Source organism: Coprinopsis cinerea (assembly GCF_000182895.1).
Source record: "Coprinopsis cinerea okayama7#130 chromosome 11 map unlocalized cont3.11, whole genome shotgun sequence".
In the NCBI taxonomy this organism is placed as follows: Eukaryota; Fungi; Basidiomycota; class Agaricomycetes; order Agaricales; family Psathyrellaceae; genus Coprinopsis; species Coprinopsis cinerea.
In genome coordinates, this window is record NW_003307534.1 from 313,947 (window position 1) to 340,930 (window position 26,984).

Consider the following 26,984-nt stretch of genomic DNA (forward strand, 5'->3'; position numbering starts at 1 on the left):
CTATTCCGCGCGGGGAGACATCTCGTGCGGGTTCTGATCAGAGACTCTGTACTATACTTCCTGGTGTAAGCCAAACCGCAATCTCCCTGAATTATTGACTAACTTGCATGATTAGGATCTGCGCGACCTATGTTACGTGCCTTCTAATGTGGGTGGCAGCCCCCGTAAGTCTCCGAATTTTGGGCCGATAGCGAGAAGGTTAACGCTTCGCAGGTATCACTATTGGAAGTTCCAATCGGGTTCTCCGTCGCCATGTCTTGCGTGTTGGCCAATCGTATCATTCTAAATGTGCGGGAAGCCAATCGCGAACTGGAACTTTCAAAGGTGCCCGGGTCAACTCAGAGGATGGTCATCCTATCGGAGGGGTTCTTCCACCAGGGTGAAGTCAGCTTTGGGAACAGCGGAACCTTGACCAATTTCGAAAGAGATCAGCTTCGGATGATGCGACCTGCGACTCCAGAGCCTATCTTGGATGATTCAGACAGCTATACCAGCTACGTTCCCTTCAGTGTATTATAACTATCATTATTGGAACGCGCTTTGTACATTATATAGTCTCGCTTCAGACCCATTTCACCTATTTTGACGAAGGGGTTTAGGTCATTTGGCGCCCGGTTGACGATCAAGCTGCGGACTTATCCGATTTTTACCATGTGTAAGAGGGCTCGGAAGCAATTGACCTGGAATACACAGAACTTTATATCCCCGTGCGATGTTCACCCCGACCTTGACAGACGTTGGACCGCAACGACATGGCGAGCGAGCACTCGGCGCTCCTGGAGGGCTCTGGAGGCAACAGCACACCAAAATACGGCACGAACGACCGGCCGCCATCGATTTCCAATGGCTCCAGCGAAGCAGGAGGTTCGAATGACATTGAACAGCAAAAGGAGGAGAGTTCGAGGTCGTATTGGGCAGTTGTGAGTTCTCTGTGTGCGCACCAACGATACACACTAACTGCTGCACGTTTGCTAGGTCGCACCTATGGCAGTAGGAATCTTCCTAAGCGCCATGGATGGCACTATCATTGTGTCGTGTAAGGAGTTCTGAAGACTCGCAGTCGCGTTTGGGCTCTAATTACCGCGCCGTTAGCGTACGCATCTATCGGAAGCGAGCTTAACGAGCTCAACAACACTAGTTGGATTGCGACCTCGTACCTATTGACCATCACTAGCGTGCAGTAAGTGAAAGAAGATGTCCCTTTGACGAAACATACTGACGACCTTCATTCAGACCACTCTTCGGTAAACTGAGCGACATTTTTGGAAGGAAAAGCTGCCTTTTGTTTTCCTATGCCGTATTTGCTCTCGGGTGCTTGTTCTGCGGATTGTCACGAAACCTCACAGAGCTGATTGCGAGTCGTGCTCTGGCTGGTGTTGGAGGGGGAGGAATGACGACGTACGGAACCGAGCTCATTCTCGTACGACTAATTATTGACCACGTTACTCTAGTATCGTCAGCATCGTCGTCTCCGACGTGGTACCTCTCAGATACAGAGGCACATGGCAAGGCGTTCTCAACATGGTCTTCGCAGTCGGCAACGCAACGGGCGCTTCCCTCGGAGGTTTCTTCTCCGACACCATTGGCTGGCGCTGGTCCTTCCTTCTCCAAGTACCAGTCGCAATCTTCGCCATCATCTCAGTCAGCCTCTCCCTCCACCTACCTAAAATTGACAGCGGCGACCTTGTGGCCAAGTTCAAACGTATCGACTTTATCGGCGCCGTCACCCTTATCATCACGGTCTTCCTGCTCCTCGTCGGGCTCGACAGGGGCGGAAACATCGGCTGGAGCGATCCATACACCCGCTACGCTCTCACCGGATTCGTCTTCTTTGCCTCCTTCCTCGTCTTTATCGAGTTCGAATGGGCCAGGGAACCCTTTGCACCAAAGAGGATTATCATCAACAGGTCTTTGATTGCGAGTTACCTGGTCAACTTCTTCGGGATTGCATCGGCCTTCACGGTCCTCTTCCATGTCCCGCTCTACCTTCAGGCTGTGCAGAGCAAGACGGCGTCTCAAGCGAGTTTGTCCCTTATCTACAGCGTCGTCGCCGCAATGGCCGGCTCGCTCGGCGGAGGGCTGATCATGCAGTCGACGGGGAAGTACTACTGGCTGACCTTCTGGTCCAACGTCCTCCTCGTTGTGGGCATCGGTGCACTCACACTCTCATCTGGAATCATCGTGTCTTCCGCGTTGTCTATCACTCTGGGTAAGCATCTATTTCTATTTGGCGTTGCGCTCCACGATGCTTACATTTCGTTTTAGGTCTTATGATTTGTAGTCTAGGGAATGGTGAGTTCATGCCGAAACCCTTATCTGAATCCAGAGTCTAGAAATAACCGTGATGCGGGTTTCAAGGAACGAGTATCACCACCAGCTTGATTTCGCTCATCGCCAATGCGGGTCAAGAGGACCAAGCTATCGCAACTGCGGGTGCGTCTAATTCAATTACCCGCCGCACTTCCCATCCTAAAAAAGCATTCCCATTTTCAGTGTCATACCTGTTCCGCTCACTAGGCTCAGTGGTTGGGCTATCTTTGGGAAGCACAATCGTTCAAATCACACTTCGATCCACCCTCCGCGCAAGATTATCGGGCGACAGCGATAGTGACATCGAAGAGGTATACCCCATCATCTCCAAATTCCCACTCGGCACACAAAAAACTAATTCGGTTTCCACTCACAGATCGTTCGAAGAGTCCGGGAATCACTGACCTATCTAGACGAACTAGACGAAGCCACAAGAGCGATTGTGCGCGGGTCATACGAAGTTGCGATCCAAGCGACCTTTGTATTCGCGACTATTGTCGCTGCACTGGCGTTGGTTTCTTCCATGTATATCAAAGAGAAACCGCTCCCTAGCAGGAAATAGACGTGTATCCATTGCGATGACGAAGAAAAAACCTCGGCATTTCGCCTTATCTCTTCGCTCCCCGAGTGTGTGTGCGGGGTGTGTCTCCAAGTTCACACGGAGGCTCCATGGGCCATTCGCCCACCCGGCTTCGTGCATAGTATGTTCGTATTCAGAAGATTCAGGCTAACAAAGTCCAGCCGCTGTTCGGTACAGGTTCCCGAATCTGAGTCACCGGAGTATCGTGATATGTCGATCCCATTCAGACGTTGCACCAGCTGACCACCACCAGTGCCGCCGCCGCCGGCTATCTTCTCATGATCACCTGCACACGCTAATCCGTCTCACCGCTGTTCACCAACACTTCGCTTCTCCTCATCTACAGCTCCGTCTCAAGTCAGGCCATGTCCTCATCCCATTCGCACCCCCTCCTCGAAACCTTCAAATCCACCCACCCCAATTCGAAGCCGTCGTACGGAGTCTGGCTAACACTCCCCGGCACCTTCAACGCGCGCACCATCGCACAAGCAAGCCACGACCTCGGATGGATCCTTATCGATTGCGAGCACGGGCTGGTCCCGCTCGTTCCAGGCGCTGCAGAGACGATCGCTGCTATCAAAGGCACCCGTACCATTACCAATCCCAGCTCAAATGGGAGTCCTGACTCTAGGGTATCTGCACCAAGTACAATTGTGAGGATCCCTGCGACCGGCGCTTCGGATAGCACGAGTTGGCAGATCAAGTATGCGTTGGATGCGGGTGCGGATGGGGTGCTTGTGCCCATGGTGAGCGTCCTGCATGAGTTTGGTTTTGCACCTGGATGAGTCCTGATGGAGGCACGGAATGCAGGTATCAACCGCAGCCAAAGCAAGAGAAGTGGTGCAAGAAGCCAAATTCCCTCCCCAAGGCCGGCGGGGCTTCGGGAGCCCATTCACACATACCCTATGGGGCCTCTCGACACCCGACTACCTCGCCTCCGCCAACCACTCCTCCTTGGTCATAGTCCAGATCGAAACGAAGGAAGCTGTGGACAACGTGGAGGAGATCGCCAACGTCGAGGGCATAGGTGCGTGCCCCGCCTTATGGATTAGGATGACGTGCCCCTAACTTGGACGGCGCTTAACTTAAACATCAACATCTTCGATCACGATCAAAATAGACGCCCTGTTCATTGGTCCTTACGACCTCTCCATCTCGCTTGGGTACCCTCCTCCCTCCCCGGTGTCGGCTAGGTACTAGTGGACAGAGCGAGTGCTCAGAATCTGGATGAACAGAGACTGTGATTGGAGACTGTACCTAGTGGACAGAGCGAGTGCTATAGGTACAGATAAGTAACTGTAGACACAAGTACAAAGATAAAACATACCTCAGAATCTGGATGAACAGAGACTGAGGAAAAAGAAAGGAAAAGGGGCGAAAAAGAGTTTTGTATCGTATGAGCCCGTGAGAGAAAGAAGTGGGCGGAGTGTACAATGAGATAAGGTACATAGACGTAATAGACTATGGATCTGGTCGACACACCCCCTCAAGACGCCTACGCAGAGATAGAACAAGGTACAAGATGAAGAGCATCGCGATGAGTCTCAAAAAGAGTAGAAGCAAGTGGCTTTGTAAAAATATCAGAAATCATTGTCGAAGTAGGAACCCAGTTCAAATCGAAAAGACCAGAACGAACATTGTCGCGAACAAAATGGTAGCGAACGTCGATATGTTTGGAACGGGTGTTGACGCAGAGGGATTGGGACATTGTGATGGTCGATTGGTTATCACCGAAAAGGGGGAAATGGATGGGGTATTCAATACCGATAGCAGAGAGTAGAGGTCGAAGCCACAATCCCTCACGCATGGCATGAGCCAGCGCGTAGTACTCACTCTCTGTGGAGGAAAGAGAGACACATTTTTGCTTCGAGGCGGACCAAGAGATGAGGCAGTGGTTGAGAAAATAGCAGTACCCCGAAACACTCTTCCTGTCCGACGAGTCGGTGGCCCAATCCGCATCCGAATAACCGGCTGTTGGTGGAGAGCCCAAAGGATATGGTTTGTCGGTTTTTGGATCAGAGAATGGGGAATATGCGAGTGTGAGTGAGGATGTTCGACGAAGATATCGAAGAACGCCGCGAGCGATGACAACGAGGGTAGGGGTTGGGGAAGCATTGTACTGTCCGAGTGCCATTGCTGCATAGGACAGGTCCGGACGAGTGCAGACGGCGAGGTAGGTGATGATACCTACTATGCGCTGATACATAGCTCGGCATTCATCGGGGTTAAGATCGGTCGATGAGGTGGGGTCGTCCTTCACTTCGTTCAATGGGCGACTGATAGGGACATGAGGGGAATTGCAGGTCTTCAAGCCGAAATCGTCGAGCACCTCCTCGATATAAGACTCCTGAGATAACCACATCCGACGCTTGGAACGATCACGCAAGATGCGGATACCTAAATAGAGGGAAACATCGTCAAGGTCAACAACATTGATACGTTCCCGAAGCCTTTCAATAAACCAGCGATAAAGAGGGGTGGAGTTCGTCGCGGCTAGACCATCGTCGACATGGACAGGGACAATAATCGTAAGGGGAGACCCGTCAGAAGGCATTGTGAGGTTGGAGTCCGGAGGTGGAGAAGACCATCGTCCAACCCAAACCGCGTGGTCCATATCGAGGCGAACAAGACCGATGGACGTAATAACTGAATTGAGCAGATGATACCACTCATAGGCGGATTGACGGAGGCCATAAAGGGCAACGTGGAGTCGGAGAACATGGGTAGAGTCAGATTCGGGGAAATGAGGGATTTGTTTGATGTACGTGGGTTTCGAGAGTCTGGCGTGCAGGAATGCAGTCTTGATATCAAAAGACTTCACTTCGAAGTCCTTGAAGCAGGCCCAGGCCAAAATCGAGCGAATACTCGAGAGGCGGGCAACCGGTGCGTATGTGTCACCATAATCGCCTGACGAAAAGGTAAGGAATAGCTTTTGGTCGAACGACACAAGCATATTCACCTGGCCCCTGTCGGAAACCTTGGGCAACCAATCTCGCCTTCTCCTTCCCTCGAATAATAGAGCCGTCGGGATTGTGCTTGTAGTCGTAAACCCATCGAACAGGAATAGCCTTTTCACCAGCCGGGAGAGGGACTGCAGTAACGGCCTTGTGATCGACGCGAAGACTGTGAACCTCTCGTTGCATCGCGGCAAACCAAACATCCCAGTCATCCCTTCGCAGGGCCTCGGTAAGGTTTTTAGGGGGACGAGTGTATGTTCTCGGGCGAAAGTAGCGTGCGCGGTCGATAGAGGATGCAAGAAGGGAGCATTGCTCGATATGAAAGCTTTCGAGCGAGGAGAACGACCATTCGCAAAAGGAGGAGTCGAGGAACGACAAGGCCATCAAGCTGTGAATGGCATCGTCGGTCACCAAAGCCGTTTGGGTGGGTAATCGAGGACGAAGAGTTTTGAGTCTCTCCTTCTGCTGGTCGATAGCGTCCTTGGCCCTGACCGAAGGCACAACCTCTGTGGTAGAGACGGACATTGGGGGAAGCATAGACGAGTCGCTGGAGGTGATGGAGTTAGGGGATAGGGGAACCAAACTCTTTGATGAGTGAAGACGCCCTCGAACGTTCTCCATAAAGACGCAGTCCCGAACGAAGTTCTCCTTGCCCTGGGGGGTAACGACCAGCCAACCAATGCGATCTTCTTCATACCCAACAAAGATCGCCTCATAACGAGGCAAATCCCCTTTCCTCCGCTTCTCCTTGTACACATAAGGAAAGCAGAGGCACCCAAATACCCTCAGGTTCGAAACGTCGGGTTTACGGCCAAAGAAGCGCTCGAATGGAGTGATGTTGGGGGGGAGGGTTGAGGTAGGTACCCTGTTGCGAACATATTGGTGTGCGAGAACGGCATCACCCCAGAAGAAGGGGGGAAGACCAGAGTCGGCTAGAAGCGCGTTCATACCATCCTCGTTGGTCTGATTATACCGCTCTATCTTTCCGTTCTGGGGGTGCGCGTAAGCAGCTGTGGGTTGGGAGCGAATACCAATCGACGTGCAAAAATCCCGAAGTGTGTGGATAAACTCCCCAGCACCATCAAATCGAACAGACAGAACCTTCTTGTCAAATTGACGCTCCCACTTCGACATGAAGTCCTTGAAGTGCTTGATAGCTTCCGGACGAGTCGAGACGAGATAAGTGGTTCCGTAGTTAGAGTAGTCGTCGAGGATAGTAAAGAAGTATAACTTCTTCTTCCGTGATGGGGAAAACGGGCCAACGACGTCGAGGTGAAGTAACTCGAGCACGGCAGAGGCACGATGTCGATTATGGGGGTAGGGCTGTTGTTTCGCCTTTGCCACGACACAAGTCGGGCATGGATGGGTAGGAGGGTCACCCTTCCTCTCGTCTAGAACCATACCCTCAACGTATGTTCCCTTCACCATCATGTCTATCGACTCCAAGCTGACATGCGCACAGCGGCGATGCCAGAGATGAACCGTCAAAGGTACGGGACGCTGAGCTGTGAGAGTAGCGCGAAATGCAGCTTCGTGCGCATAAACGTCATCGAGTGGGATAGAGACGAAAGAGAGGTGGGAGTAAAGGGGAGGTGGACTCATGGCAACGAGTGATTCGCTGCTGATCGCATGGGTAGGGAGCAGGAAGTTGAAGTATAGTAGGTATAATCTGTTCCAATGCGAGATGGATACAGATAACCCTGGAAGAGATTGGTGGTTCTGAGGAAAGGTTATCGTCGAGCTCTGGTCAGCTCGGAAGAGACAGTCCAAGCCTTTCTCGTTGAAGGCGCCTACGGAGAGGAGGTGGATAGGGGTGTTTGGATAGTAATAACAATCCGGGAAGCGAAGTACGACAGGTTTACCGGAATGGTATATCTGTATCGCGACATCACCACGGCCCTCGATCGTGAACGAGCCCATGTTGGCCGTCCCAACCTCCCGACGGAAAGACGAATCGAGCGTCCAGAAAAGAGTCCGGTCGTTGAATATGTGTGACGAACAGCCGGAGTCAAGAAGACAGTTGTATTCCTGGGGAAATACTGAACCACGTAGGTCCTGAGTCGGAGCGACGAGGGCAAGGGAGGGGTTGAGTGGTGTAGGGACAGACAAATCATGGCTGAAATCGTGAAGGGCATCGTCGTCGTTAAAACGATCCACTAAAGATGTCACATCCAGATCGTACCAGTCAACAATAGTCATATTTTCGTTAGCCGATGACATCGAGGTTTCTACAGTGGGAGGTACAAACGCGACAGAGGCGATGGAAGTGGTAGAAGGAGGAGTAGGTTTAGTTCCCAGCGTCGAAGAGGATGATGGAAGAGGGGGCGGAGGATCCGGGGGTGAGATAATCGCCACTCTTGCGGACTCCTTTTTATCGTCTCGTTTACTCTTCAGCACTTCCTCCCGTTTACCATACATAGGTCCTCCTTCAGCCCAACATGTCGATACCTCATGACCCGAACGCTTGCAGTGAGAGCAGATAACCTTCGTCTTCGGATTCGCCGATGATACTGAAGACTTCTGTTGGCGACGTGAGGAAGTCGAGCCTGAGGAGGGCTTCTGAAGCTTGTTTGTGTTGTCGATCGCGAGAAGGTTGTCTGTCGCCGACTGGAGAAGGAAAGGAATACGGGCAAGAATACCCTCAGGGGAATCCGTTTCGAGGAAATGCATATGCCGCGCTGCCCATATCTTCCAGTCGATATCGTCGGTAGGGAACCCAAGTAGGAAGTTCTGGGCGAGGACGCGACCATCGGGGTTGTAGCTGGACTGGATAAGGGTGTTGAATTTCGAACGCCAGGTCGAAATATATGAGTCGACAGACAGTTTCTTCTCGCCATTGCAGGTAAGGTTGGTGATTTCGGAGACCAGAACGAGTGCTGACGTGTAATCCACTACCCCATAGATCTTCTGGACCTCCCGAAGAATCTCCCGCGCAGGCATTCGACGGTTCATACTCTTCGTCGGAATCTGTAGACGAATTGTATCCGAGAGTTTCGCCGTGATGAGGTGGGAGGCGATATTGTCCCTCTGCCACCATTGTTGGTAGAAAACCATGACATGGGGAGGGGAGTCCGGCGCGACCGATGGTGGGTACGTTGGGATAGAGATAGGGTCGTATGGCGCCCCTTCAGAAGGCTCAGGAGCAATATGGGAGTAAACGTTCGCTGACAGCGCGGCCGACTCCAAAGCCTCAAACCAGGCACGAAAGTTTTCCCGACCCGTAAGCTTGGGTATAGATTCCGTACTCGGTAATCCCTTGCTCGCTCCCGTGATACTGTTCGCATCATACCCGAATGGTGGGTAATGATAGTAACCCTGGGGCGGTAACGGGTACTGATAATACTGTGGGAACGTGGGTTGGTTCGGTTGGTTAGGTGGTCGCATTTGTTCGGTAGGTGTGGATGGGGCAGGGGAATGTTGGTGTCGTTGGTGTGTGTACTGTGGATGTGGGTCTCGAGTAGGAGTTGAATGCCTCGGAAGAACTCCGTTGGTCATGAACGTGGGATCGAGAATACCAGGATGAACAGCGTTAGTTTGACCAATCATCCCAGATGCAGCGGGTAAAGAAGGCGGAGCACCTAGATTACAATAAGAGGGGTTTCCCCGAATGGCATTCTGCCGAAAAGTGTATGGGGAGGCATTATGATAAGGTAGTTCTCTATCTACATGTAATGGTGAAAGAAGAGGAGTTCTATACGAATTCTCGGCAGAACTTGAAGATAAACCATTCTGTGAAAGAGCATGACCAAAAAGTTGATTCATCGGATAAGACTCTTGTCCAAAATTAGATAAATGGGGCTGAAAAGCGCCCGGAGCACCAAACGTGCGTCTACTACCACCGAAATTGTATGACGGTGGAAGAGTTGGTCCAAAAGAAGGAGTATATGAATTCGGCACATGGCCTTGAACTGGTGGTAACGCGTTATTGAAAGACGAAGGAACCATAGACGGTGGTGCCGTAGAAGGGCGAAATCCCGTAGGAGGTGGCATAGCCACTGGCTGCTCGGGCATCGGCATAGGTGCCGGAAACACCGGGGCCGGAAGAACCCATGAAATGGTGCCATCATAGCCTGAAAAAATGGCCTGATGTTGGTTTTCACCATCGCTACCAAAATTTTCTCCAGGGTTTTGCACTGGGGAATGAGAAGGGGAATGGTGTTGACTCATAGTAGAGATAAAAAGAAAGAATAGACAAGGTTTATGCGTAAGGATAAAAAAGAGAAAGAAATAACGGAAGAACTGCTGCACCCGAGATGATAGGCGCACCTGTATAGCTGCCGTTCAAAATCTTCTCCCGCGACCTTATCCTCCAACGTCTCCGAAAAATCGTTCTAGAAACAGCTCGGGTCCGCTAGAACTAGTGATCTGGCTCGGTGGCAAACTGTTATAGTTAGTCGCCGGGGCTCATAACCTGTCGGCTAGGTACTAGTGGACAGAGCGAGTGCTCAGAATCTGGATGAACAGAGACTGTGATTGGAGACTGTACCTAGTGGACAGAGCGAGTGCTATAGGTACAGATAAGTAACTGTAGACACAAGTACAAAGATAAAACATACCTCAGAATCTGGATGAACAGAGACTGAGGAAAAAGAAAGGAAAAGGGGCGAAAAAGAGTTTTGTATCGTATGAGCCCGTGAGAGAAAGAAGTGGGCGGAGTGTACAATGAGATAAGGTACATAGACGTAATAGACTATGGATCTGGTCGACACCCGGATCCACACCCCGACGTAGAGAAGATTATTCAACACGTTCTACAAGTTGCGCATGGGGCAAAGAAGAAATGGTGCGTATTTCTGGAATTTCGTGGTTCTAGTTCCTGGATGAGTTGCTGATGTCTTTTAAAGCGCGATTTTCTGTACTTCTGGAGAACAAGGTAAACGAAGAGCGGAGGAAGGATTCGAAATGGTGCGTCGTCCATGATACCATCACTGCGTAATCTCAATCCAGGGAACGCTGACATGGAATGCTTTCAGATAAACATTACGACCGACACAGGCTGCATCGCGGAGGGCATTACACGGCACCTAAAGGCTACAACTAACTAGATACCCTTTCAACCAGCCCGATAAAATGTAACTCATCCACCAACCTGAACCTGAGATACGTCGGATTAATCAAAAACGGAACCACCGTCAACAATAATCTATCATCCGATCTCCCATAAGCCTTGGCCCTTCCAAACCTCAAAAAGCCAAAGTGTAAACGCACCGTCTGTCCAGTGACATTCTTCCCGTCCGGTCCAGCGAGGTATGAAACTATCCCAGCAATATCCTCTGGCGACGCCATCCGACCCAACGCAGCTACATTCGACTTGCGCGAGTAAAACTCGTCTTTGGTGCTCACGTTGCGCCCGATATCGGCCACTATGTAACCAAAAAGGAGTTCATTCTTTCATTGGAATGGGGCGATGGGAAGTAGTAAGAGTGAGATACGCACGCATCTCGGTGTCGATGGGCCCAGGAGCATATGCGTTGACTGTGATATTGTGTTTGCCCAGTTCTTGAGCTTTGCGAGTGGATGGACGGATCCGGTCAGCCACATGCACTTTCTTGAAGGAAGGGAACGACGGACCTGCGGCCTGTGTCAACCCCCGAACAGCAAACTTGGTCGACGAGTACACCGATATCTCAGGCCAAGCTGTCATATTGTAATAAACGGTAAGTCAGCTCAGTTGATACTCACTACGCCGTCACGGAGGGATACCAATGGAGGCGTTGACTACTAACCTTGCTTTCCGGTAACTGAACAAGCGCCTATAATCCTACCTCCTCGACCTTGCTTGATCATCTGGAGGGCGGCCATCTTGTAGCAGTTGAACGCTCATCGAGCGTTAATCCCGAATATCCTATTCCAGTCCTCCTCTGTGGCTATGAATCGAGCAGTAAGCGTCGAGCCCAGCGGTAAAGCTGCAACCCCTCTGCAGGGGTCTGAGAACGTACTATCAAGGAACGGTTTGGTAATACAAATCCCCGCATTCGCCACCATCTACGAAAAGAACAAAAAAAAAGTCAACACTATCAATCAAGTGCAAGTAACACTCAGAACGAGTGTTAGGCGCCCGCGGCACCGTGACTCACCACATCAACTCCACCCAAGACAGCAACAGCATCCTCCACCAACCGCTTCACATCCCGCTCCAAACTCACATCCCCAACACACCTCACACTCCTCCTCCCATACGCCCCAAGCTCTTCCTCAACCTTCTTCAACTCACCCTCGCACGCAGCAATGTCGTTAAGCGCCACATCGAACCCGTCTTGGGCGAGACGGAGGGCGATCGCGCGTCCGAGGCCTTTGGCGGCGCCTGTTACGACTGCGACTCGAGGACCAGAAGGGTGTCCGGTGTTGGAAGATGTGGCCATAGTACGGATTCCTTGGTTAAAGGTTTGGAATGAGGTTCTGGCAGAGTAGATGAGACGAGGGAGCATATCAAAAGGATGCGGTACAGTGGGGTTTGTCTTTCTTTAATGGAACCTTAATAAAGAGGAGAACGAGAGGGGCTATGGGGCAGGATTAGTTGTAGCTCGAGCCGGACTGCATGACGCAGAGCATAGTCATAGCAATCGAACCTGGGTAGAAAACCGTCAGCCTCTGTTAAAAGGACGTTGCCGTTCCGCTGTATGTACAGGATTAAATTAGCGCCCGTGGTCTTCGCACAGGTAACATAAAAGTTTTGGATTCACATTTCCAGATTCCTTCTGTCGACTACCCAGGGCAAAAAGAAAAAAAGAAAAAAGGAAAGTAGCCCACCGCGAGGGTCGAACTCGCAGCCTTGGACTGTTGGGTGAGTTCGGCCCCGCTGGAAGCCCCCGAAGGGGGCTTGGAACTGACCTCATAGGACTCGAACCTGATTCTTTTCTTGAACCGACTCACCACCCACCGCGAGGGGAGGACCTTACCACCTAGTCTTAAGAGTCTGACGCTCTATCCGATTGAGCTAGGCGGGCGTTACCTTCGGCTAATTACCGGCTATCTTCACGCACCGTTTCTATACGCCGACAACCACTTGCCAACGTTGCTTCCAGCCTGATTTTTCGAAACACAATCCACATTGTCAAGAAACGACAGACATAAAGTACTTTTCATCGCCAACAAGTCAAAAATGACCGACTACAGGTAGAACCAAGAAGAGAAAAAGGCGCATAACAGAAAACGACAGATGATATTAATACAAAGGGCAAGTAATGTTCCAACAGAAACTAGTACATACAGTAGAATAAAGAGAGATGGCTGGAGTGAAAGGACAGGCTGCGATAAGACAGGGAAATCGAACGTGTATAAGAGAAGGTGGTTGGATCTAGCATCGTGATATGCTGGTAATAGTGAAAAGGGGCCATCTAGTCGGCAACCGTTAGCGAATGACGACTGTGAAACAGGAGGCGACGACGTACAAGGACGAGATAAGATATTCATAAAGCGACTAGTCAAGGGTTCATGCTTTAGGAGCATCGGCAGGTTGTCTTCGCTCAAGGATTTCGACCCATTTCCTGGGGAACCACCCTTCTCGCCCTTCTCTCGTCCTACCCTTCCACCACTCCCCATCGACTTCAAGTCTAGGATCAACCTCCATGCCCGTCCTGGGATCGAGCTTGCCCATAATAGCCACAATCTCGTCCTCCTTGAGTGCAAGTTCGTTCGGATTCGAAGGCGTGAAGGGGTACTTGGCGCGCGCAAAGGTGAGTTGGGAGGGATCAAGAGGGGGTAGCGGTTGTCCAGGGAGGGCTTGCTGACCAGCCTGCTGCTGAGCCAGCGCCCGTTCGTTCAAGATCTTCACAAGCTTGGTGATAGCGTAAGGAATACCGAAGATGGCGAGGAGGAACACAAGCAGTGGCTTCTTGCTCGCTTTTGGTTGAGGTTGCCCAGGAACACCGTTCGGTCCTTGTATCGGCCTGCCGCTCACGAAATCGCTAAACTCGCGTCTGTTGATCCCACCGGCACTACTCCTCCCCGTAATCGTTTCCTTCATCCACCTAATCAACCCAAACAACCCAAGCACACTCCCCAGAGCATTCCTCAACTGCCCAAACTGGTCAATCACACCCACCATCGCAAAGAACGACGAATGCGTCGCCATAAACGTCGACTCGAGCATCTGCGCCACTCCCGAGAACGTCTGCACAATCGAGTGCAGGAGCGCAAAGGTGTGCTGGGTCGTCGATTCGAGGGTTTGGGTGAGCGTTGGGGGGAGGGGCTGGCCGTCTGGACCGATGGGCACACCGTTGGGCCCCATCATCGCGCCTCCCATCCCGAAACCGCCGTACCCGCCACCGTACATCCCGCCATACGATCCTAGCCCGCCGTACGAGCCCATACCACCATATCCGCCCATCCCGCCGTACGAGCCGAGCCCGCCGTATGATCCCAGCCCGCCATAGCCCAGTCCACCATAGGACCCGCCGTACGATCCCAGTCCGCCATATCCTGACGCCCCAAATCGTGAGTACGGTGATGCGCCATATGCACTGGAGTAAGGGCTAGCCAGAGCCGTCGTCGTCGTTGGTGCCGAGAATGCAGCAGGTCGCTCAGGGACACTGGGTGTGGTTGCTGCTGGAGTGGAGGCGTTGGTCGTTGCTGGAGCTGTTTGTGAGACAGGCGTCGCTGCAGGTGCCGTTGCTGCTGTTGGCGCCGATGGTGAGCTCGCCGTCGCTGCTGCGACCGCGCCGTTGCGCTCCCAAGGTTTTGGAGGGGAGACCATTGTTTAGAACGAGTGAAAGATAACGACGACGAGGAAGAGCTGCCAGTCCCCTTGTCCGGGGAACAGAACCACCCCCGTGGGAACAGCCTGAAATCACGCGCCCCGGAACCCGGAAGTAGGTTCTGGCCCGGCACAGCCACCTTACCACCTCTCCTCGTCGTACCTCACCCAAAAACTCCCAAGATTCAGAAATGCTTGCAACATAAATAAATACCATAAATAATAAAACAGTTCCAAGATTGTATGCGGTGGTAGATATGTATGCATGTATGTATGTGCAGAATCAAAACAAACAAACAAAATGAACAAAACATGCTTCCAAAAAAGTGTGCACGAATAAGTTATAATACAACCAACTACCTGTTAGTTTCAAGCAACTGTCGAAAAGATCCTTTTGACGACTTGTTCTTGAGGTCCCTCAACTTGGGTATAGCTTGAGCAACATCCATACTCTCTTCCTCATCCGATTCAGCCTTTTCTCCCTCCCAACCATCCAGGATTGACCGAGTGCGCCGATTCTTGGGTGATTTGGCTCTACGGGAGGTGATAGAGAGCAAAGCAGCGTCTGACTCGTAATTGAGCGAGCTATCGGGGAGGGGAGACCCCGTATGCCCGTTGCCCTCCATCGGCCTCGGTCCACGCACACCGTCAAACGGTATAACAGGCACACTCGCCGTCCTCTTCTTCATCTTCTTCCTCGCCGCATAATCCTCCCTATTCTCATCCTCTATCAACTCCGTATCCTCCCTCCGCAGAGCAGCAAACGGTACCTCAGGTGCTGCCTTTGAAGGAACAGGCTCATGAGCGGCACCCTCTTGCAATCCAGTACCCGGTTTCCTCCTCGACACCCACATAAACGGTGCACCCGAAGACGAAGAATCCTCCACAGGCACACCCGGCGCCGGACTAACCACAGGAATAGCCTGGCTCGCCTTCTCCAGCGACGCACTACTGCTCTTCCACAACCCAGCAGCCCGATTCAACGCAGACATCCCACTCTTCCCACTACTCCCGCTCTGCGTCTCCGCGGTCCCAGGTCTCGAGCCCAACTTTGACGAGGACGACTTGTCCTTGCCTCTTGATTCCTTGGGCGGGATCTCCGGGGTGGAGATGTCGAGTACAGACGACGGGTTGGACGAGGAATTGGACTGGAACGCGTCACCACTACCGCTAGCTGCAGGCGGGACACCCCCTCCCCTACTCTTCATCTTCCTAAACAACACCGACCCCCCTCTATCCTTCTCCTTCTCTTTCTCTTTTTCCCTCTCCTTCTCGTCCCTCCTCTCCCTCCTCTCTCCCTCCCTCTCCTTCTCCCCATCAAAATCAAACGCCCTCGAAACCGCCTCCCTAACTTCACGAATAGTAGACCTCTTCCCAGCCCTCCTCTTCTCCTTCTCCTCATCAGGCAAAACCTGTTCCCTCGAATTCGTCGTAGACACCGACCCTCCCCGCCCACGGTGTGACTGTCCAGCACCAACACCACCTCCCCTCCCCCTCCTTGGATTCAAGTCAAACTCCTCCAACGACGCAGGACCAGGCGTCCGATAACTATGCCGGTACGACCGCGGCTGCTCCTTCCTCCTCCGCACCCGCCTCCTCCCCTGCCCATCCACCAAATCGAGATCATCAGACGACATCGAGCCCTTCCTCCGTCCGCGATACGACGAGTAGGGAGAAGAGGAGCGCGAACTTGACAGCGAGCTCCGCGAGCGGACTGAGATGGGCGAGAGAGACCGCGAAGAAGCCTGCGATCCGCCAGGGGAGGTGGCTCGGGAGTACGAGTCGTGCGTGGAGGTCGACGAGCGAAGGTGGCCTCTCGAATCCGGACGGGCATAGCGTATAGGCGACGGACTTCGCGAGAGCATATCATAAACAGCCCCATCCACAGGCTTATGCTCAACAGCCGCCGAGACACCACCATACTCATACTGATACCCCTCCCCCTCCTCTGCACCATACGCATTCCTCCACCCCTCCCCAGCCTGCCCAAAGCTCCCACCAATCCCCCCACCCCCAATCCGCAGCTCATCATCCGACAAATACCGCTGCCGATGCCGGTGACGCGGGCCCCCAGCAAACACCTCATCCTTATCATTAAACGTACTATTCCCCACCACAATCGGCGAAATAGGCTTATCCGTCGGCGAGTCATACTGCGACACACCAGGGTTCCACGACGCAGTCCACGACGGATCACGTAGTATAACCTCCCTTTCAAGCTCAATATCCACCTCGCTCGCTCCGTCCTCCAAATCCACCTCCTCCCGATTCCGGAAGACGATCTCTTCCTCGATCTGCATGTGGAAGCTGGAGTCGTCGTTGAGGAGCTGGTCTTCGCTCGTCCAGTCGGCGAGGTGCATAGGGTGCGAGTGCACGCCTTCGTTGCCTGATCGGTCGCTAGTCGAGTTGGCGCTCGTAGGTGACATCTCGGATGCGGTTGCTTGCGTGAAGGGATACGTCGCTTTCTTCGCGACAGGAGCTGGGAGAGGCGGGTGTCGGTTGGGAGCTGTGTTCCTGGTGAGCGAAGGTTCATTCGAGAGCAAGTCGACATCAGGCAACACCCTCTGCTTCTCCTTCGTCGTAGTCAGTGGGGTGGGTAGCATCCTAGGACTGGCCACGCCGCCCACATTGCTCGCAGGAACATGCGGTATACTGAGCGATAGAGGAAGCCTGGGACTGGGACTGCTAGGCGTTCCAAACGGACGAGTGGGAGGTCCACCATAAGGAAGCGTAGGCGTCGTGGCTCCCGACAAATTATCCGCCGTTCTCGAACGTGGAGGAGGAAGGGGCCTCGCAGAGGTGGGGGTTGCACTCGAAATCGGCGTCGGCATCTGGAGGTTGAGCGGAACCATTGGGGTCGAAGTAGGCGATGGAAGAGCTCTGAACGCTCGAATAGTACCGGGGTTGATCGGAGCTGCTGTCGAGGATGTAGGAGGCGCCGCTCCTGCATTGGAACCTGGTACAGGTAACGGCCGCATGACCGGCATCCTGGTTATAGGACTCGTCTGCTGGCTATTACTTGCCGAAGGCGAAGCCGATAGCGCCGCAAAGGACGTGTTGAGAGTAACACTCGGCCGTCTCTTCGCGCCACCAGGTGCATTGCTAGATTGAGGCGAAACAGTCCTGCTCGAAGGAGGTGGAATCGAGAATGCTCCGGTGAGACCAAGCCGAGGTGTCGTCGGCGCCGAGCGGACGTTCGATGCAGGATGACTGGTCGAATTCGAATGCTGGTGCTTGATATCCAAAATCGATCCTCTCTCCACACCACCAGGTTGTCCTACAAAACCCACATAAAAATCTACACCGACCCTAACAGCCACAGGTCCGAGATAAAGCACACACCTTGATTCAACAATTCCGCAACAGACGAACTCCGCCCTCTCCCAAGCCTAGTAGTCGAAGCAGTAGGCGCAGCAGGCCTAGGCCCCATCGTCCTCCCCGCTCTCTCCATAACCTCTTCCGCACCTTGCTTAAACACCCGATACCCCACCGCATTCCCAGCCCTCGTCGACGCCGCCGTCTTATCACTACCAAGATACGAATCCGCCGACCGCTCACGCCTCCCAACTGGCAACGTCCGCGGCACACTAGGCGACCGCCCCGTCCCCACCCTCGTCACACTCGGCGACCTCCCCGCGCTGACCATCTTCGCCGGCACACACGGGATTTGGATCTGTTGACTCGACGCACCCGTGGTCGAGGACGCCAGAATCGTGCTGTTCAAGACTAGAGGCATAGGCATCGATTTCACTCCCTGCGTCCCACTCCCACTGATACTCCCATTCCTCGAGTGCGGATTCGAACGACCGCCGCTGGGTGGAGGAGGTGGAGGGATATACTCAACATCACTCCCATGCTTGTTCACACTCCCCGCCCTCCCCCTCCTCTTCTTTTGATCCTGTCGCTTCTGGTGTTCTCGTGCTTGTCTCGACGGTGTCCGTGGAGGCGGTGAAGGCGCAGTCCGCGACGGTGCTCGGGCTGGAGGAAGCGACATCGGCGAAGGCGGAATAGCATGTGTCGCCACTTTCGTATTCGATTTCGCACTCGAAGGCGGTGTGGGGAGGGCACCACGTTCCGAAGGACTGGCCAAACCAGGAAGCGCCCCTCCAGCGGAATTGGGCGCCCGGATGATGGGCGAATCAGCAACCTTCTTGGACGTCCATAATGGTCGTGGGTGTGGGTGGACAGCGGATTCTTTGGGGAGGATGGTGTGGGTGCTCGATGTAGGTGACAGCCCAGGGCTTGTTTGGGGACGTTGATGAGGGCTTGCTCGCTGGGCCGACGTGCTGGGACCTGCAACTCTGGAAGCAGTGCTCGAGGAGGCGATGACTGGTGTTGAAGGCAAAACGGACGAAGTAACGATTGCCCTTGGTGTAGGCTGGTGGATGGAAGGATACGCCAAAGTCGAAGACATACTCGAAGAACCTGCACTCCCTGAACCCGAGATGTTGGATGGCGCCGATGATATAGACGGATTCTTGCTGGTGCTGCCGGTGTTGCTACTGCTAGAGCTCCCGTTCGTATTCTTGCTGGTGCCCGCCAACGAAGAAGGGCCTGCTACAGCGTTCGTTCTACCCGATATCGATACTGATGGCGTACTGTAGAGAGGTGAAAGAAAAGGACAGGACAAGATTATGATTGAGGATTACACACAACAAGGGCCATCAAAAAACGAAAAACGCACCTCGAGCTTCCACCCGGCTCCGTTGACGAATTTAGATTAGGTGCAGGCGGCCGCGGGAGAGGCCGTACACCGTTGCTTGTAGTCGCTGAACCTCCTGCACTCCCCGTTCCTAATCCTCCGCCCACCGCGCTTGACAAGATCGAGGTTTCTTCTGCGGATATCGACGATTCCAGGACCCGCTCGTTATGATGATAGTGCTGGGTCGAGTTGGACGAGAAATCTGGACGGGCCTGGTGTTAGTACAATTCAACTGTCACTTGTGAACTTTGAGTACCAAAGTGGTAACGATTCCGTGCCTCCAATCCCAAGTCTACATCCTCCCCCGGCGCCTGTGTCGGATGATTTGAAGTATGACCAAATCCTTGATGAAAACCCTCGCCCTGAATTTGTGTACCACGCGCTACCTCACTCATTATGCCAGATGCCGAAAGAGATTGTGAAGGCGGATCGACAGCTGAAACACTGCTCTTTTCTGGCGTCGCGAAAGGGGTAGCGTTACGCCCATGACTGTGACTGTGATTAGGGGGTTGGAGGATCTCGTACTGGTTCTGGATGGGATGATGAACAGGCGTCTGTTGTTGTTGTCGTTCGTGCTGGTTCTGCTGTTGTTCCTTCTGTTGGTAGTACTGTTGGTGCCGTTGTTCGAATGGTTGGTTATAGCCCTCGATCGAGGTTCTCGGAAGCGAGCGGTTTCGTGTTGAGGGCGCGGTGTGGGCCTTGGAGGCAGTGGTCGAAGGCAGCGTTGAGGGCCCAGCAATAGCGTTGCTATAGAAAGCTCTCGCTTTTTGGGTAGTAGGTTTGTTGACGCCAGGCTGATCATCCACCTTCCTCACCTCCATCTCCATATTAGTCGCTGGCGTGATGGTGGTGGCAGTAGCCCCAATCCATTGCAGATCTCCCATCCCAACTCCTACTGGATCGCCCCCAACTCTTCCGTCTTCAACAACGTTCGTGTTCGCCAGTGGTGGTACTAGTGGTGGTTCGTAATGTCGCGACCCTTCAACCATCGTTGACGTTTTTGACGTCGATGGCCAACTCGAAGCTGACAGAAATGGTTCCCTCGCTACTGATGCGACTGGATCCGGCTTTGTAGGGGCGGCAGTTGATATTGATAACGATCCTGGCGCTGATGACTGGGTAGAAATGGACAACGGGCTATGAGCTGGCCTCTTCTCGATACCGTTCAAGCCCTGCTCTGGTCCAAACCCACAATGGACGTCGCTGTCACGGACCAACAACTCTGAAACGGGCGAATCAAATCGGTTGGGGACGTGGTGGGTGTCGACAACGTTGCGAGAAGAATCGTGGCTGCCACTGTATCCGAAAATTGTCGTCTCGTTCCCACTGCGCGCTCCAGAAGTATGAAACGCTCGGCCCTTATCGTTCTCCCTCTGATCTCTTGCATCCGTCATACTCACGGAACCAGCGAGGTATACAGAATGTTCAGAGGACTCGCCGGCATCCGGCCGACATACCCCATGCATACGTGCACCATTATCGCCACCTCCAGAATAGCCTCCATCAAAGTCCCGTGCCACGGTTTGTAAAGCCAATGCTGTTGGAAAACGTGAGCCGCCAGGATAAGAGGAAGAAGCGGAAGACAAACCTGGCGTTTCATGATCTCCATCTTTTGATGTTGATGGAAGTGATTCCGGATTTGATGGGAGTGATGGCGAGTGTCTATCAGGGGAAGACGGTGGGTAGTGAACTTGACTAAAAGCCGGAGACATATCGCGGCCTTGCTCTTGACTAAGAGGTTGGGAGAAAGGGCTATTGTTGAGGTCGGTGGAGGTCAATACTTGATAGCGAGAGGATACGTTGTTGGAATCCACAGTAACAGCGCCATCCACCATCTCGACCTCGGCGGGGCGCACATGGGGATGTCGAGGCCGAGGGCCATTCACTGAGTAAGCAACCGCTCCTTGCATATCGGACGACATTATTGCTCCACTGCACAGGTCTGCGGATGCTGAACCCGTCCTTTCCTGCGGCGCCACGGCACCACGACCACCACTAGGTCCTGGCTCACCATGGCTCGTGCGGACGTAGGAGGGCTGGATGTTGGGCACGGGAAAACCTTGGAGCTGAGATACGAGTGGACAGTTGGCAGAAGCTGATGATGAAGCAGGAATAGCGGTTGAAGTGGTGGAATGGAGGAGGGTTGCTTCCGAAGCACACGCTGACGCAGTAGAGTCTGATGGTATTTTCGAAGTGGCCTCCGCATTGAGAAATGATTGAAAGACCGGTGTTGATCCTGGCACTTCGTCAGGTGTTATCCAGCCCGACGAGGATGGGGTGTTGTCTTGTTGTTCAAGCTTCTGATAGTCAACACTTTGAAGGTTCTGATAATGATATGAATCTCATAAGGGTTTCGTTATTATAGAAGAGGCTTACAGCGCTCGGGGTTGAAGAACCCGTTTCACCTTCAACTTCAACTTCCACCTCAATTGAAGCTCGAGTAATCACCACGGCCGGAGGCTGAGATGGGAGGGCGAGTGCAGGTGTACTCGAACCTGGAGCAGTCGCGTATCTTCGACCTTGCTGTTGCGATCGCGGAGCCGCAAAGACTCCGTGTTTCTTGCCTATGTCCAGACGAGGCGGTCCAACGGGCACCGAAGGACCCATCCACTGGAGATGTGGTGGAGGTGTACGCGGTGGTGTCACTGCTGGATTTCGAGGAACTCCCCCTGTCGCTGCTGAGCGAAATATCAGCGTTGGGTTCGAACCTTTATGACGCAACCCTTTGGGCTTTGCACTTGGGCCGCTCCTCTTCTGACCGAGAAAGGAACTCTTCGGTCGAACTGGACTGAGCTCAGACGGTGGAGGTAGGTTTGTTCGCAGGTCGTCCATATCGAGGGTTAGCTTTGGTGCTGTCGCGCCTTGTGCTGGTATTCCTGGTTGGATTGGCTCGTCGTATTCGAGATTGCAGCCATGAGGCGCAGGGAAAGCCGACACTGACGGCGACGACATGCCTCTTGCAAGTAATTCTTGGTGCTTTGCTAGAGTTTGCGGCCTTCCAAGATCATCTCAGCTTCTTGAACTGCGTCGGGCTGCCAGAAACGCGGTTAACACGAGACGAGACGTGCAGAACCGGGAAAGGAACACAATACACACCACTTCGCGGTGTTCCGTCCTCCTAGGTTCTAAGGGAGCAGTTTAGGCTGTATTTCGCGTTGGAATTGACTTGTTACGCACCTGTTGGGCGCCAGCGTACGGTTTCTTGCAGGCTCCTGCCTCTGAAACGAGGCTTCCCGTTCCAGTGGATGGTAATATCAGACCTAGCCCGCTAGCGGCCAATTTTAATCGTTCTGTGAAGCTGTTCTAGTCAGTTCAAAGTCCTAATCAGGCTCTGAAGCACTTACAGTCTTCCAAGCTCGCTGTTCTGAGGCTTGAGGCTTGTCGACGTGCGATATAACCTCGACCGACGTCGACAACGTCCATCACCAGCCATCAACGGCATCATCCCGTTTGCCAGAATATTTTCGATCTCCGATCAACATTGGTTTCCGAGCCGCACCAAAGCGAAGTTGTGCATCGGATCTGTATGCTGTTCCAGTTGGATTCTCAAGGAGAGTCTTGCATTACTGCCTGCACATATACTAAATACCGACTTGCAGCCCTTACAGCTCGACATCCGCGGCATCCGATTTTCCGATGCAGCGGAAAATAGCAAGTCACTTCCCCCTCGGACATTGTCCACTGCGGCAGTGATCAGGTTCCCTCACTCTCCAACCGAAATCGAAGAATTGGTACTTCAAAGGGGCTCGTATGTAGGTGAAAGAAATTCAAAGGCCAGATGTCCGTCTCCGGATCACTCTCTGCCTCTTCAAGTCGTCCATTGTCGAGAAGCTCGACATTCACCCAGCTGCTTGTTCACCCCTGTCGCAGAGTCATGTCCTTGGGCAACGAGGTAGGTGCTTCTTGCGAGCGAGGAAGAGGGCGAGAATGACGCCACGACCCCCACCAATGAGCGGCCAAAGTTTTTCAACATGAGTCCTAGCGGAAAGCTCGACGAGTGTACTGCTGGTAGTACGCCTAACTTCCAACAGATCTAGAGTGATTGAGGACGCGGGCGGCGGAGAGCTGGCCACACGACTACAAATGATATCTTAGTGGACAACCATATACTCTCGAGCACCACCACAGCCGCTAGTGAGTGCTCGGTTATTGATATACGGTGGAACTATCAGTAGGTAGCTGTACTCAGTAAATATGTGCCAAATATCAAGCACGGGAATCCTGGAAGAAATGCGGGGGCATTACATGTCCAAAGCAAAGCCCCTTTGGCCTTGAAGCAGTGAAGGCCTGTACCGGGCCCGGGGCGCCTACCTCCCAAGACGTCCGACGACTGCGAAAAACGACATACGGTGGGCAGGGTGCGGTGAAGTGAGGTGGTAGAGGTGATACTCGAGAATGCGTGGTCGACACACTTGTGATTGCAGTTATACCTATACAACTCAGAGTTTAGAAATGGAGGAGAGTACTCTAAATGTAATCCAAGTACATACATGCCATTGTCGCATAAGTTCCGCGAAGGCTGAGGACGAACGAGGATGACGAACGAGGGATCCATAACTTAACGCACAGCAAGGAGAGGATTAGGACCGCCCCTGTCCTTTCCACTAGGACTCATATCTAGAGCAGGGTGCGGCGGGCACTCGTTAGTAGGGGTCGTGCTGCCATCGTGGTCCTCTTCATCAATCGCACTCCGCACGAGGTCAATTCCTCTGCGGAGGATGCTGTTCATTTTACGCTTTTGGGCCTCGCGGCGATGTTTCCCCTGCTCAGACTGAGCAATGACGACCGGGTGAGCGGCAAACTCGGCCCTCACGTCCATCGCAGCTTGAAGGAAGGCCACGGGAGCATAATGTGCGTAAACCAAGTTCCCGTTCGAAGCTTTGTGGATGATGTCTTTCCATTTGACGATAAGGCTTTTCAAAGGCTTCAGATCGGCGTGGAAATAACGGAAGACGTGATCGTCGAGGATGGCTTCCTGTGACCGAAGGAAGGCCTTCTTGGTGTCAATGTGTGTTGCCTGTGGTCTATTCGATTCAAAAAGGAAGAAGCGACGGACCGCGGCATCGTGCAGCTCTCCTCGTGCTTCCTTGGGCTCAGGACGACTCTTTCCCCCAAGGCCATCGCGCGTGATGCCGATGTACACCAAGACCCATAGCATAGACTCCATGTCGTGCTTAGCAGTGCGGACAGTTTCTCTGCCAATGTCATGTGCCATGAACGGCACCGTGCCCTAAAGAACAGTGTTAGTCTTGAATAGACAAGAATATAGCGATGTGATGAGTCACCGTGCAGAACGTATGCACCGAACGTCTGTTGCCGAAGTTAGGAGGGAGATATGGCTACCAGACAGTAAGCCTTCCCAGCATTGCAGCAGTAGAATGAAAAGATACTTACATCGTCGCCTAAAAGTGGGATCACATCGGATATTTTGATTTCGCCTTTGATCTTGTCGAGCTGGTGGGACCGAGGTCAGAGCACAGGTATTGATTATGAGCGACTGGCGTACCCGAAGCCTTTTAGTCACTTGGTCCGCAGATAGGTTGGTCCGTCTAGCAGTTGCCTTTGGGTCCTCCCAGTCTTCCAGCGACTCATCATCATCAGAGAGATTGATTTTGGCCAGGTATAGGAGCAACAGTGCGAGGTTGTCAGACAGACGAGGAAGCTCATTCCGTTCACGAAACTGGTGAAGCTCCGCCATGTGCTCAGCAAATTCGTTCCGGAGGGACGAAACCGTTCTCGAGATATAATCAGGCAGATTCTTGGCGTGGTCAAAGTCGATGAGCCTCCCCAAGCGCTTTTCACATTCGATGACAATGTTCCCCAAGCTAATGTCTCGATGACACACACCCTTTTCATAGTACGCGTGTTGATAAGCTGTTCACAGCGATGTCAGGACACATCAGGTTCACATTCTAGGGTAAATCACATACCTTTGAGCACGTCGATGATAACGTCGAGTAGTTCAAGCAAATCACCAAACATTTTGAGTGGAAGACCATTCACCGGGTTGACCAGCCGATGCTGGATACGTGGCATGTACCTGTCATCGTCGTCCGGTTTAACGCTGCCCATGTGTAGCAGAATTTTCTCGTCTCTGGGTTCAGGATATGTATCCGGCTGGTGCGCAGCGATAACAAACCGCTCCGACGAGAGTCCACGACGCAGATCTTTTTCAGTGTGAGAGCCTGCGACATCCTCACCCACAACACATTGGGCGGCACCGCTCTTCTCGGGGCAGGGGACTTTGAGGATGTCGTAGATTCCCAGCTCACTCGGGCCCCCCATGTCCGGTCGCCACCCTTGCTTGATGATCACCAGTTCCTGACTCTGGAGCTGGTCAGCTAAAGAAAGATGTCGTGAACGACAATGTCGATCTTACCGGCTTAGGGGACTCAAGCTTATCGAGCTGTACCGCCCGCCATACAAGTGGTGCTCGGCCACACATGATTTCAGACCGAGCCACGCTCAAGATCTCGACGGTTTGGTAAGTCACGCCTTTGATCGTGATTTGCCAGTGGAGCTTATGGCGATGCTTGGGGATCCGGTCGAAGGGCAGAGCGTAGCTGAAGGCAGGGGCACAGCCAGGCACGACCATCTTCATGTTTGGATCAAACCCCAGACGCTCTGCACCCATCAACGCAAAGCTGGACATGACCTGAACGAACAGCTCCAGATTCTAAGAGTGAAGGAAATCAGTGATTGAAACCCACGACAAGCATCGTCACATACGTCGTCGATGTTGATAACTTGTTTAACTCCAAGGAGACCAGAACGGTCGCTGTGCCAGATCGCCAGCGAACGGTGGAAGAAGATGAATCCGAAAACGAATCGACGGTCGTGTTGCTCTCGGAGGATTTGTCGAAGATAGGTACACAATTGGAGCGTCGTCGGCCAGATGTCGTTAAGCCAGTATCGAGTTTTGATTTCAACGACCCCGCGGGTCCTGAGCCAGGAGACGGTCAGCGACTCTGCAGACTTTTGCTATGGGAACGGTCAGTCCTTTATCTCAACAGAGGGCAGGTTCATCTTACCCTTTCGGATTCAGACCGTGGCACTGTTGCTTTGGTGCGCTTCGATGCCGGTTTACTGTCACCCTCGACTGTGGTACAGGTCTCTTCAAGTTCGATTTCGGCTTCATGAACATCCTGTTCGTTCGAGGCGAGTCAGTCAACAAGCACAGCTCGGCAGCTTCAACGACACGCATGCTGACCTTCAGACACTCGACGAATTTTTCGGGCGCATCTCTGTCAGGATGCAGGATAAGATTGTTCAAATCCGGGCGTAGCTTACTGGTGTTCTTGACATTGCACTTTGGTGTGATGTCGTGACGATCCAACCACTTGCCTGGGACGTGGTCAATATCCCTTTCGCCATGCGACAAGGCCGCGGAGTCGATCGCGTCAAGGATTTGGGTATAGGGATGATAGTACTCGCCCTCTGCCCCCCCTGGCTCCTGAGGAAGACCCTTCCAGCCTGACGTCGGCGAATACCACCCAGTATCTTCGAGATCCTGGATGATCTTTTGAACCACGTCAGGCTTCATAGGGAAAAGCCGGTCGACAAACGCCTGTCGCTCGCAGACGCGTATGTTGTGTCGAACGTCGCTCTCTACAGCGTCTCTGACATCCTGTGCCTTCGTTGGAGCAAAGCTGGTTGTCATCTGTGGTTTGATGTTAGTGTCCGATCGAGGACGAGTGTCGCATTGTTGTGTGAAGATTCCTGGCAGCGACATGTTGCGGG

At 53.0% G+C, this 26,984-nt stretch overlaps 7 protein-coding genes across 7 annotated transcripts; 3 read left to right on the plus strand and 4 right to left on the minus strand.

Annotated features, from left to right (window-relative positions):
- Positions 1–252: 252 nt before the first annotated feature.
- On the plus strand, positions 253–519 carry CC1G_09545 (hypothetical protein; the record flags this gene model as incomplete). The annotated part of the gene is made up of 1 exon (XM_001839638.2): positions 253–519. One exon carries the CDS (start codon positions 253–255, stop codon positions 517–519), a length of 267 nt encoding a protein of 88 aa, XP_001839690.2.
- A 233-nt stretch (positions 520–752) lies between these two features.
- On the plus strand, positions 753–2,872 carry CC1G_09546 (membrane transporter; the record flags this gene model as incomplete). Its single annotated transcript, XM_001839639.2, has 7 exons — positions 753–920; positions 976–1,036; positions 1,093–1,180; positions 1,452–2,209; positions 2,359–2,433; positions 2,494–2,621; positions 2,687–2,872. 7 exons carry the CDS (start codon positions 753–755, stop codon positions 2,870–2,872), a joined length of 1,464 nt encoding a protein of 487 aa, XP_001839691.2.
- Positions 2,873–3,255: 383 nt separating this feature from the next.
- On the plus strand, positions 3,256–4,090 carry CC1G_09547 (HpcH/HpaI aldolase/citrate lyase family protein; the record flags this gene model as incomplete). Its single annotated transcript, XM_001839640.1, has 3 exons — positions 3,256–3,636; positions 3,701–3,917; positions 4,011–4,090. The coding sequence occupies 3 exons, from the start codon at positions 3,256–3,258 to the stop codon at positions 4,088–4,090; spliced, it is 678 nt and encodes a 225-aa protein (XP_001839692.1).
- A 6,243-nt stretch (positions 4,091–10,333) lies between these two features.
- On the minus strand, positions 10,334–12,275 carry CC1G_09549 (short chain oxidoreductase; the record flags this gene model as incomplete). Its single annotated transcript, XM_001839642.2, has 5 exons — positions 10,334–10,352; positions 10,404–10,426; positions 11,056–11,210; positions 11,284–11,425; positions 11,925–12,275. 5 exons carry the CDS (start codon positions 12,273–12,275, stop codon positions 10,334–10,336), a joined length of 690 nt encoding a protein of 229 aa, XP_001839694.2.
- A 1,004-nt stretch (positions 12,276–13,279) lies between these two features.
- On the minus strand, positions 13,280–14,542 carry CC1G_09550 (peroxin 13; the record flags this gene model as incomplete). Its single annotated transcript, XM_001839643.1, has 1 exon — positions 13,280–14,542. The coding sequence occupies one exon, from the start codon at positions 14,540–14,542 to the stop codon at positions 13,280–13,282; it is 1,263 nt and encodes a 420-aa protein (XP_001839695.1).
- Positions 14,543–14,898: 356 nt separating this feature from the next.
- CC1G_09551 (hypothetical protein) lies at positions 14,899–22,196 on the minus strand (the record flags this gene model as incomplete). Its single annotated transcript, XM_001839644.2, has 6 exons — positions 14,899–17,819; positions 17,885–19,140; positions 19,227–19,446; positions 19,501–20,781; positions 20,833–21,568; positions 21,621–22,196. The coding sequence occupies 6 exons, from the start codon at positions 22,194–22,196 to the stop codon at positions 14,899–14,901; spliced, it is 6,990 nt and encodes a 2,329-aa protein (XP_001839696.2).
- Positions 22,197–23,802: 1,606 nt separating this feature from the next.
- Positions 23,803–26,976, minus strand: CC1G_09552 (other/FunK1 protein kinase; the record flags this gene model as incomplete). Its single annotated transcript, XM_001839645.2, has 9 exons — positions 23,803–24,474; positions 24,530–24,583; positions 24,639–24,698; positions 24,751–25,118; positions 25,175–25,565; positions 25,624–25,920; positions 25,974–26,225; positions 26,276–26,389; positions 26,455–26,976. 9 exons carry the CDS (start codon positions 26,974–26,976, stop codon positions 23,803–23,805), a joined length of 2,730 nt encoding a protein of 909 aa, XP_001839697.2.
- Between the last annotated feature and the right edge of the window lie 8 nt (positions 26,977–26,984).